Below are 11,965 nucleotides of genomic sequence, written 5' to 3'. Positions count from 1 at the left end.
GTCGGCTCTTGCCGGAATCAAGCTCAAATAACCAAGTCAAAATTATACAGGAAGTACTACTTTAATTATCGCCCCAGCCCGTGTCTGAAAGGCGAGCAGTGATCTACAGCTAACAGTTGAAGTAGTTCAACGAAGATTACAAAATGAAATTATTGCCCCAGCCCCTGACTGAAAGGCGAGCTTAAATCTTAAACCCTTCGGAAGGTTGACGAATGTATAGCTTAAATGCATCGGATTTCGAACGGCAAAGGTGGCGAATCTGAGCGTCTGATAAGCCGTTGTCAGCCGCCGAAGATGCGGCGCCTATCCGGAAAGAGTGGGATTTGTATTTGGATGAATCGAGTCCACAAAAAGTTAGGGCTTGCCGAAGTTGCTGTGCAAAATGGCTAGTTTTAACCGGAGAACCATCGGCGAAGCAGAACAAGGCACCCGGAGTGGTACCCCGCATAGAACAATAACGTTGTAAATAATTCACTGGGCAAAAATCTGTTCCCGTTGCGCAGTCCAAGACAACTGAAAATGGGCGCCTACTAGAGTTATGTTTGTAGTCAGCGATGACAATTGTCGCGGCGGTCACGCAATTGTCTTTAAACCGGAAATTAAGGTTTTGTATTTGAACTAAAGGTTTCAGATTCGCACCCTTGGCCGTGAGTTCGCCTACTCGAAAAAAGCCATAGAAGGCCACCAAAAACATGGTTTGGAACAACAGCCTTTGATATGCGGATGAGTTGGTATGATTTAGCGCGAGCACTAAACGTTGCAACACGCCACGTGTTATCGGAAGCCTAACATCTGGTGCAGAGTATAGCTTACTGTGAGCCGCTAGAATCTTCTGCACCAAAAAATTCTTAGTGGGGTCAGGGAAATTAGCTAACTTGTGCACGTAACCTAACGCGGAGACATATGTCGAGATTGTCGAAGATGCAAACTTCCGTGCTGACAGATAGGATATAAACAACGCTAAATTGTTTACCGAGACCGGAAGGAGCGAGGCATGCGACTCGCAAAATGCAGATGAAAAATCGACATATGTCGTCCAAGCTCTTTGGTAAGTCTTACGCGAACCCCCGGTAATGGCTGAGTGCAGGAGGTCATTCAAGTGATGCACCAGTTGTGGGGTAGTAAGCCCGCTGGAACCGGTGTCGGTTGTTCGTCTGCGTAAGGAGCTAGTGATCTGAATTTCTCTACCTGTAAGCGAGATAAAGCATCGCTCTCGCGGTTAACGCGACCAGCAATGTGTTTAGCACGAAATAAAATGTTGTATTTAAGAGTGCAGAGAACAAAGTGCCTAAGCAAAGCCATAACTGAACGATCTTTAGAAGTTTGCCTATTGATGATCTCAACAACTGCCTGATTATCCGAAAAGAAAACAATACATTTGTCACACATAAGTGGTCCCCAAATCTCAAGAGCCAGGACAATCGGAAAAAACTCTAAGATAACGATATTGAATTGTTTCCAAGCGGAGGGCCACTCTCCAAAACACCAATGTTTGCCAAATATTGCGGCGTAACCCAAGGAACCAGCCGCGTCCGTAAATAAATTGAGGTTTTGGGAAGTGGCCCACCGCGAACCGAGGAAAAAGGATTTGCCATTGTACACGCTCAAAAATTCCAGCCATACGTTGAGATCGTGTTTACATTCCTTCGTTAATCGGACGTGATGGGTGGGTTTTCGGATCCCTCTAGTCAAGTCGATCAAACGGCGCAGAAAAGCACGACCAGGAACCACAACACAGCAGGCAAAATTGAGAAGCCCTATTAAAGATTGCAGCTCTTTCAGAGTAACGCTTTTTCGAGAACAAAAATCGGCCAATTGGGTACGGCATTTGGCCAGCTTGTCTTCTGGAAGACGAGCCTCCATCAAAGCCGTATCTAAGGTAATCCCCGCGAATTGCAAAGCATTGGATGGGCCCATAGTTTTTTCGTCCGCTATCGGAACGCCTATACGACGGCAAACGCAAAGAAAATTATCGAGGTCTACCTGACATTTTGCCTCAGAAGGCCCAATAAATAAGAAGTCATCTAAAATATGTATGACCGACGACGCTCGTAATTTATCTTTAGCAATCCATTCTAACGCAGTGCTGAATGATTCAAAAATATTACAGGACGACGAGCACCCCATGGGCAGGCATTTGTCAAAATAGAATTTCCCTTGCCATTCCATTCCGAGCAATGGAAAATCACGAGGGGCTACGGGAATAATACGAAAAGCGGATTTAATATCTGTCTTAGCCAGAAAACAGCCCTTTCCTATTGCTTTAATGAGCCGAACAGCATCATCGATAGTGGCATATTTTACGGTGGCTAACTCTTTAGGTATACCATCATTAACAGATAACCCCTCCGGGTAAGACAAATGATGAATTAACCGAAATTCCCCTGGCAATTTTTTGGGAACGATGCCTAGGGGCGATACCCTGAAGGTTTCAAAGGGAGGCGAATCAAACGGACCTACAATTCTGCCCGCTGCGAGCTCTTTTGACAATTTATCATTTACGCTAGTAGGATTGGCCATGGCGCTCTTCAGATTTGGGGATCGGATTGCAAGGAGAGAACCTAAATATCGTATTGAAAAACCGTGAAGAAAGCCTTGAATAAGATAGTCCGAGGTTACGTTGTTATAACCCTTAAGATAAAAGGCGAGACAGTCGGGCCTTACCGGTGTTGGCCCGCGGCTCAGCAACCGATGTGCGTCCCTGACTGTCACTCCCAGAGGGTATGCTAGGGGCTGCATTGTTCGGGTTACTGTGCGCTCTGTTAGCGCTGCATTGGCTTGCGGGATGGACTGCCCCACACTTGAAGCAGGAGTGTTTGAAATTGCAGCCCCTGCAGAACTGACCGGAATGAAATCTCCAACAAACCCCTCTGGGAAAGGACTGAAAGGGACGTTGGTTGGGCCGTCTAGCTCGAAAATCATAGTTGGAATTTTGGCGTGAGGTGATGAGGGAGCTATGCATAGCCTGGTGCCATAATTCCCAAGCCACGTTAACCCATGGGTATCGGTCAGGTTTAGACTGGCGAAGAAATCGGAACTGCTCGTCATAATATCGCCAGTTGCCTTGTTTTGCTGCAATGTCCCTGACCACCTCACAGTACTTCATCAGAGAACTTATCGCATTAGGAACCCTAATGGTATAAACGGCTACAAACACATTAAATGCAGTCACCCATTGATCAATGGATAAACCGCGCCGTTTGGGTTTAACGTGTTCAAGGCAAAGACTAGGCTGATCATGGCTATGAGTGACAGATAATCGATATTTGGACTCCTCCGGTGCTACAGAGAGGAGAGACGCGAAGTCAACGTATTCGTTGGCCCATATCTTTGCCTTGACACGATCCGAGACGCGAGACTCGAGGTCAAAAGTGACACTGGAAAACGTGTCGTCCGGCTTCTCGGACGCAAAGGTTAGCCTACCCGGAGCCACGGCGTTCGTCAGTTCTGCAACCTCCCTCGAGGCGGCATCTTCAACCACGGTGGGCTGTGGCATGGACGGATTACTAATCCTTTGTTCGCCAACTGCGGGAGAGATATTTAGGATGCCAAGGCCGGCTGACTGTAAGGCCCCCGATATCGCGGTGGAAATGATCTCACCCAGGACTGTGGGGCTGAACTGAGGAGTAGGCGTTGTGCTCTCAGGCAAGGACGCTGACTGACCCTCTGATCGCCGCTGTTTCACCGCTACCGCAGGTGTGGTACGTTTTAATGACCGGCGCTTAGAGGCTCGTTTTGGAGGCATGCTTATGAAAAATTGAAATTATATTACTCAAGCGTATATCCTGATAAGACGCTGCGAAGCTCAAAATTAGTGGGTGTGCTTCCCTTGCCCTACCAGACTGGAAGCATGTAAGCCAATGAATCAAATGCCACAAATAAATCAGGATAAAGAGATCCGAGACATTCAGTAAAGGCTTATGCGAAAGCCAATGAATGTCAAGTACATATAGAAGCAGGCAACATAACAAAATCAGAAATCCGAGACATTTCAAAAGGGACAGTTGTCCTATAATGGCCTAAGTGTGTTGGGCACACTATTGCAGTATACCAATAGCCGCCAGGTGATAACACACTAATTACGCCATAAATGTCAAGTGCAATACGTCCTATAATGGCCTGAGTGTGTTGGGCACACTAATGTAGTATAACAATAGCCGCCAGGTGATAACACACTAATTACGCCAAAAATGTCAAGTGCAAGTAATCACAAATTCCAATATAATAGCCTGCGAAAACTGTATACATGTTTAGGATGCGTATATTGAATATTTTGTGGTACCGCCGATAAAAAATCACGAGGGCAAAAATGGCCCGTGACGATTGACTTAATCGACGGACACACCCACTAACTTTACAGCCTTCAAAACAGCTCCCCGAATACTACGCGTAAATTTATAGTAACCTAAATTGTTTAGATGGACCCCATCAGGTAAATAAAGGTCTCGTTTGCAGTTCCAGAAACCTCGGTGTCTCCAGTAATAACAAAAAGGCAAATGTTCTAGCATTACATTAAGATATTGATGGAGCTGGCCCACTTTATAATTAAACTCCACTGAGTCCCGCGTACGTCGCCGCAGAACTTGGCCTACTACAACAATTTCAACTGAGTGTATATCATGTAAATCTCGAACTAAATTTTCTAGCTCTGAGCCAACGGTCTCAGGTGCGAGCTTAACAAGATCATTCGACCCAAGCTCTAAAATAATGATCTTGGGAGCAATTTGACGTACGACTTCTAAGTCAAACTTACGAAATTTCTCGATTGTGCGGCCCCCAACGCCATGAAAATGAATATCCGCAAGATCACTAAGGCTGGTAAACGCATGCTTGTGCCGCTTCTTCTGCACGAACGCCGCTAGTCGGTGAACAAAAGAGTGCCCGATTATTAGCACGCGATGTTTAGCCATAGAGGTAGAAAAAAGAGCGGGCACTAACAGCAAGGTAAACCGAAGCTTACCGATAGCCAAAATAATGATAAACACCCTTATTTGAGTAAAAGTTAGGGCTACAAAAGTTGAACTTGCCTGTTTCCAACGAAAGAAAGTGAAGTAAGCCTCGAAAGCTAAACAGCTAACACGATCGGCGCTGGCAGAAAAAGGGGCGAGGGATAGCAGAGGTCACGAATTTGTAGCTCTCTCCGCGTGTGGTGTAGCCCATTATCGTTATGGCTATCAACCTCTGCAGCTTGTACCATAAGATAAGATAAGGCCCCGCCCCTGCATAAAACCCATTATCGCGTCAAGACAATAATGGGCCATATACGTAAGTTGGGTTCATATCAACAACTAGGCTGCAGAGATCAATATAGTGGTGTAGCGTGTTCATTGGAGTACACTGTAGGTCAATGTAGTGGTTGTAGTGTCGTCATTTAAGTACTAAATTCAGACAAGTAACTCAGTTCATTGCTGTATGTGCACCGTAGTTTCAACAAGGTTATATTCATAGTGGTACAACGATACTGTAATTTCTACTTCCACTGAAGAGCTGTAATTTCACATCATGTATTAGTAGTTTCACAGTAGACTAAGTGTTATAGATCTTGCTGAAGTACATTTACTGTGTAATAATTTTACTAAGACATTCAAGGGTTTGTAAAGTAAGAGTACAGTACTCTGATCAATTAAAATCGATACAAAATAGTGGTGTTGCAAGCGACTCCTCTACTAACTGACGAAAGATTAAATGACGGAATTCAACATTTTGATGCAAGATGAATTACGGTGATATTTTTCCATCATGTAAGACAATAAGGCAAGAAAATCAGGAGTATATCTATTACAGATCGTTTTGACATGTGCATTGATGAGAATAATCTTGACTTATTCGAGACAGATTTAATTTCGGATAAACACCTTCCAAGTTGGGCGACATGCCAAGTTGTAACACTGCCGTTTTCTTCTGCTTGCTCAGCAGTTTCAAAGGATTTCTCCCTAGGCGCTCAATCCCGCGAGGTGGTTTGACACATGCAAAACAACTGGGAAACAGTCTTCGAAAGAAGTCAAACTTATTATTCTTTCTGTTGACCCATCCGAGATTTCCTCCGTTAAAAAAATGCATTCTCCTTGGCGTCTTGTCAAGTGCTATTAAGCCTTCTTGTAGTCAAGAGAGCATCCCGTAATTTTCATGAAGTGAGTATACGTAAAAAACTGCGCTTAACGTAAGTTAATGGTTAGCTTACCAGATGAAAGAGAGATCATGATAATCCAGGTCACGAGAAGACAAGAAATCCACGCAGTTTTTGAAAGAATGCTGCTCTTTACAAGACTCATGAGGCTTTCAAAAGCTTTCCTCCTTGCTGCGAATTTCGAACTGTAACACTTTGTTTCGAAACGTATCTATTTTGACTGGTGAACTATTTGCGCAGTAAAGTAGAGTGGCCAATCAAAACAGAGTTTTTAATTGGAAATCTCAACATCTACGAGATGCAAAAACAAACTATCGAACACGTGCACCTGAAGTACCACAAATCATGATGTTGACAAACTCAAAAGCGAAGGAAATGGAACATACTTGGGATGTTTTGAATATCTCAATGATTTTGAGTTAAATTAAAGCGATAAATTGCTAAAAAATCCCAAGTTATCTCGTTTAGTGTTAGCCTCCTTGCAGCCGTTTTTTGTGTCGGTCCCATTCTCCCTCCCCACAAACGACGTTTGGCATTATGGGTGTCTAGTATATAGTTATGTTCTGTAACTTAGGTGAAGAAAAAGCAATTAACATGAATTGAATTTCCATTTGAAGGAATTTTATATCTCTTGCAGCTCTAATCATCACTGGACTGAAATGGACGTCATTCGAGCACTGATGATCACAGCACATGAGTGTCCTCTGTATTTTCAAGGGGAAATACATCTTACTTTCCTGGATGAAATATCATGATTACCATGACAACGTTTACAAACTGTAAATAGAAAATGCAACAAAACTATTTGAAAAGCTGCTAACAAATAATTTATACGTAAGTTGGGTTCATATCAACAACTAGGCTGCAGAGATCAATATAGTGGTGTAGCGTGTTCATTGGAGTACACTGTAGGTCAATGTAGTGGTTGTAGTGTCGTCATTTAAGTACTAAATTCAGACAACTAACTCAGTTCATTGCTGCATATGCACCGTAGTTTCAACAAGGTTATATTCATAGTGGTACAACGATACTGCAGTAATTTCCACTTCTACTGAAGAGCTGTAATTTCACATCATGTATTAGTAGTTTCACAGTAGACTAAGTGTTATAGATCTTGCTGAAGTATATTTACTGTGTAATATTATTACTAAGACATTCAAGGGTTTGTAAAGTAAGAGTACAGTACTCTGCAGATCAATTAAAATCGATACAAAATAGTGGTGTTGCAAGCGACTCCTCTACTAACTGACGAAAGATTAAATGACGGAATTCAACATTTTGATGCAAGATGAATTACAGTGATATTTTTCCATCATGTAAGACAATAAGGCAAGAAAATCAGGAGTATATCTATTACAGATCGTTTTGACATGTGCATTGATAAGAATAATCTTGACTTATTCGAGACAGATTTAATTTCGGATAAGGGAAACACCTTCCAAGTTGGGCGACATGCCAAGTTGTAACACTGCCGTTTTCTTCTGCTTGCTCAGCAGTTTCAAAGGATTTCTCCCTAGGCGCTCAATCCCGCGAGGTGGTTTGACACATGCAAAACAACTGGGAAACAGTCTTCGAAAGAAGTCAAACTTATTATTCTTTCTGTTGACCCATCCGAGATTTCCTCCGTTAAAAAAATGCATTCTCCTTGGCGTCTTGTCAAGTGCTATTAAGCCTTCTTGTAGTCAAGAGAGCATCCCGTAATTTTCATGAAGTGAGTATACGTAAAAAACTGCGCTTAACGTAAGTTAATGGTTAGCTTACCAGATGAAAGAGAGATCATGATAATCCAGGTCACGAGAAGACAAGAAATCCACGCAGTTTTTGAAAGAATGCTGCTCTTTACAAGACTCATGAGGCTTTCAAAAGCTTTCCTCCTTGCTGCGAATTTCGAACTGTAACACTTTGTTTCGAAACGTATCTATTTTGACTGGTGAACTATTTGCGCAGTAAAGTAGAGTGGCCAATCAAAACAGAGTTTTTAATTGGAAATCTCAACATCTACGAGATGCAAAAACAAACTTTCGAACACGTGCACCTGAAGTACCACAAATCATGATGTTGACAAACTCAAAAGCGAAGGAAATGGAACATACTTGGGATGTTTTGAATATCTCAATGATTTTGAGTTAAATTAAAGCGATAAATTGCTAAAAAATCCCAAGTTATCTCATTTAGTGTTAGCCTCCTTGCAGCCGTTTTTTGTGTCGGTCCCATTCTCCCTCCCCACAAACGACGTTTGGCATTATGGGTGTCTAGTATATAGTTATGTTCTGTAACTTAGGTGAAGAAAAAGCAATTAACATGAATTGAATTTCCATTTGAAGGAATTTTATATCTCTTGCAGCTCTAATCATCACTGGACTGAAATGGACGTCATTCGAGCACTGATGATCACAGCACATGAGTGTCCTCTGTATTTTCAAGGGGAAATACATCTTACTTTCCTGGATGAAATATCATGATTACCATGACAACGTTTACAAACTGTAAATAGAAAATGCAACAAAACAACAAAATGCGCGTTTTGGAGCTTATTTTACCGTTTCGGGAATTCCGTGTCTTCATTGTTCTAAGATGAAGTCAAGGCTGCACCCTAAGATTTCGACACTTACCCCATCCCCACAGCGGCTTCTCGAACAGCTCCATTACTAGCGACCAATGACATAGCGCTGTGGGGATGGCGTAAGTGTTGTACATAAATGCCTGTACCTCATCGAGTTAATTTGACCTCGGACCCAAGCTCCATGACCAATTTGGTAATCAGCAGCTGTTATTTTCAACAGCTATCATGGAATCGGAAGCAGAAAATGCTCATTTCCAGCCAAGTGCGTGAGGATTTTTGACGACGAAACATTTACCGAGATTCGCAAAAGATGGGGCTTTAGCTTTGCGTGAAAAAATCGCGGCTGGGATAGATTTTTGAGGCGCAAACCGCCTCTGAGCTGACTACGGTCGAAATCTTAGTGTGCAGCCTTGACTTCGTCTTAGAACAATGAAGACACGAAATTCCCAAAACGGTAAAATAAGCTCTAAAACGCGCAAGAATACACCAGAGGTGAGTCAGTTTTATTCATTTCATTGAATGAACGTTAAATTGAGCGTTTTTTAGGCTTTATAATCGACTTGGCAGCCCAAGTTCGCGTCACAACAAGCAGCCGTTGAGGATTTAAACGCGTTATAAGACTTTGTATGGGAAATAAAAAATTCTCAACCGCTGCCTGTTTTGACGCGAGCTTGGGCTGCTTATGGTTTTACGAATTCACATTTTGATTAACATGTACGATTAATATGGAAGTCATACTTACAGCGAAGCTGTCATCTTTTTCTGACAGTGGCTCTAGTGAAAGTTGTTTCTGTATTGGTCTGATGTAACCCTTTGCTTGAAGAAGGCATGACTTCAAGTAGGGGACGTTTTAACCTCCAGGAGGAACAAGTAACACTTCAAGCCATTTACAAGACCCGACAAGCAAGCGCATTATTTCATATCCTCCACATTCTTTAAATGCTGGGACTGATGCAGTAAGCTCCGTCGTTTCTCGCGTCGTTGGAACTTGTGAACACATACTACTAGCACAAAGAAAAAACTTGTGGGTCCAAGTGTAACGGATGGGAATGAAGACCTTTCAACTTCCATTCTTGAACCTCTTTTTACATTCGACGGCGATGACACACTCGAGGTAAACTAAGATTTAGACTGAGACGGAGGTTTAATCCAAACAATTTCCGATGTTCCTCCAACTCAGGAGGGCGGTTTATCATTGTCAGTCTACTCTCAGATATTTGATTTCCAGTTTCGTTTCTTAACTTTTGAAGTGCCTCTGCAGCAGTCGCCAGATTTTTAACACATTTATTCAGCGACTCGGCGATTACTTCACTGCCGGCTGCCATGTTGATTTCATGTCCAGATTTCGCAGGTTTTTTGTTATCCCATGATCCCCTTCCTACCCGATTGCACACTCGCAGAGAATTATGGTACCATCATAATGCCAAAACTACATCATAATTCCAAAACTACGTCATAATACCAAAACTACATCATAATGCCAAAACTACTTCATGATACCAAAACTACATCATAATGCCAAGACTACATCATAATTCCAAAACTACTTCATAGCGCCAAAACTACTTCATAACCTCATAACTACTTCATAATGCCAAAACTACTTCATAATCCCATAACTACTTCATAATGCCAAAACTACTTCATGATGTTAAAACTACTTCATAATGCCAAAATTACTTCAATAGAAAACTTGCAACACCACTATTTTGTATCGATTTTAATTGATCAGAGTACTGTACTCTTACTTTACAAACCCTTGAATGTCCTAGTAAAATTATTACATAGTAAATGTGCTTCAGCAAGATCTATAACACTTAGTCTACTGTGAAACTACTAATACATGATGTGAAATTACAGCTCTTCAGTAGAAGTGGAAATTACTGCAGTATCGTTGTACCACTATGAATATAACTACTTCATAACGCCAAAACTACTTCATAACCCCATAACTACTTCATAATGCCAAAACTACTTCATAATCCCATAACTACTTCATAATGCCAAAACTACTTCATGATGCCAAAACTACTTCATAATGCCAAAATTACTTCAATAGAAAACTACCTCATAACCCCATAACTACTTCATAATACTAAAAGTGAATTTTGTCACTAATGACGCTCCATAGATTAGTGGGTTATGTCACGCATCAATTGATTTCGTCATCTGTGGTTGGCGTTTTGGCGAGCGAATCGTGATTTTTCGTTCGCGAAGTGGATGAGCGAGCGACAAAGTCGCGAGAGGTCGACTTGTCTCGCTTGCAAGGTTTTCATTTGCGTCTCGCGCCAAAAAGTGGATGACGTCATTCACAAGTCCTGCACTTGATGGCACAATTCCACGAAAACAATCAAGCATGTTTGTTTCTACGAAATCGAAAGAGGAAATTTGTTGACTTTGTGCTAAATGTATCAGAAACAAAGATCAAATAAAACGAAAGCTTATTTCAATCTCGAGTCGCCGCTTGGAAAGGAGATCTCCAGTGGTATTTTTTGTACCAACACTTTGTGCCGTAATTTGTGCTGATAGAAACGAAAAACTAATTCAAAAGATTAACAAGTAAGGTAAAGCTTCGAATCGTCAAGAAAGTCAATTGATTTCACTCATGAAAGATCAGGTAGGCTACAGGTGTAGGAGACATGCTACACCGGGATTAAAAGATACATCTTAGTGAAACTTAAACTTCCCATTAAGCGATGAATTACTCTCGTCGATGAATACACATGCATTTTAAAATTTTGTTCCATTCGACGAAAAATGTGTCGATAGTTGTTGAGAATCGCCTCGGGACTTCCAAACACCAGTTTATACTTAAGATTTTAAATATGTTGTCTCCAACATATTACGCTCTAATGCCAGGACAATTGAGGCTAGAGACCAAATCTTTCGTGAGTGAAATACGAAGACGATAGCATTGAAATCTTCTCCAAGTAAACGATCAAAAGCGTACGGGACTAGTTCAAAGGTCAGACTTTTCCCAGCTCCGTTTGGAGCAGACACGAACAGATCTGTGCAAGACAGATATTCTTGAATTGTTTTTCTCTGATGGTCGCTCAATAGTCACGTTTCGCTGCATGTGGCAAAATTTGATTGACAACTCTATCCCCTGGGGTGCACGTGAACTACTCTGATTGGTCTAGCTCAGCGACCCGTTTTTGGGTCGCTAAAATTGGTGCCAATCAAGTATGAAAAGTCCTTCGTTCAGCGCGAATCTACATGAGACGAATGACTTTTCAAAAGTCTACTTTATGCACTACGGAGATCACAGAATATCA

General features: G+C 41.9%; 1 protein-coding gene across 1 annotated transcript; it reads right to left on the bottom strand.

Moving 5' to 3' along the window:
• Positions 1 to 1,095: 1,095 nt before the first annotated feature.
• On the bottom strand, positions 1,096 to 3,048 carry LOC138039767 (uncharacterized). The gene has a single exon (XM_068885616.1). It carries the CDS (start codon positions 3,046 to 3,048, stop codon positions 1,096 to 1,098), a length of 1,953 nt encoding a protein of 650 aa, XP_068741717.1.
• Positions 3,049 to 11,965: the final 8,917 nt, after the last annotated feature.

Source organism: Montipora capricornis, chromosome 3 (assembly GCF_036669925.1).
Source record: "Montipora capricornis isolate CH-2021 chromosome 3, ASM3666992v2, whole genome shotgun sequence".
NCBI lineage: Eukaryota > Metazoa > Cnidaria > Anthozoa > Scleractinia > Acroporidae > Montipora > Montipora capricornis.
This window is presented reverse-complemented; position numbering and strand designations above follow the sequence as displayed.

Excerpts from the sequence above, each read along its gene's own strand:
- LOC138039767 (XM_068885616.1), bottom strand. The coding sequence starts at position 3,048 with ATGACGAGCAGTTCCGATTTCTTCGCCAGTCTAAACCTGACCGATACC.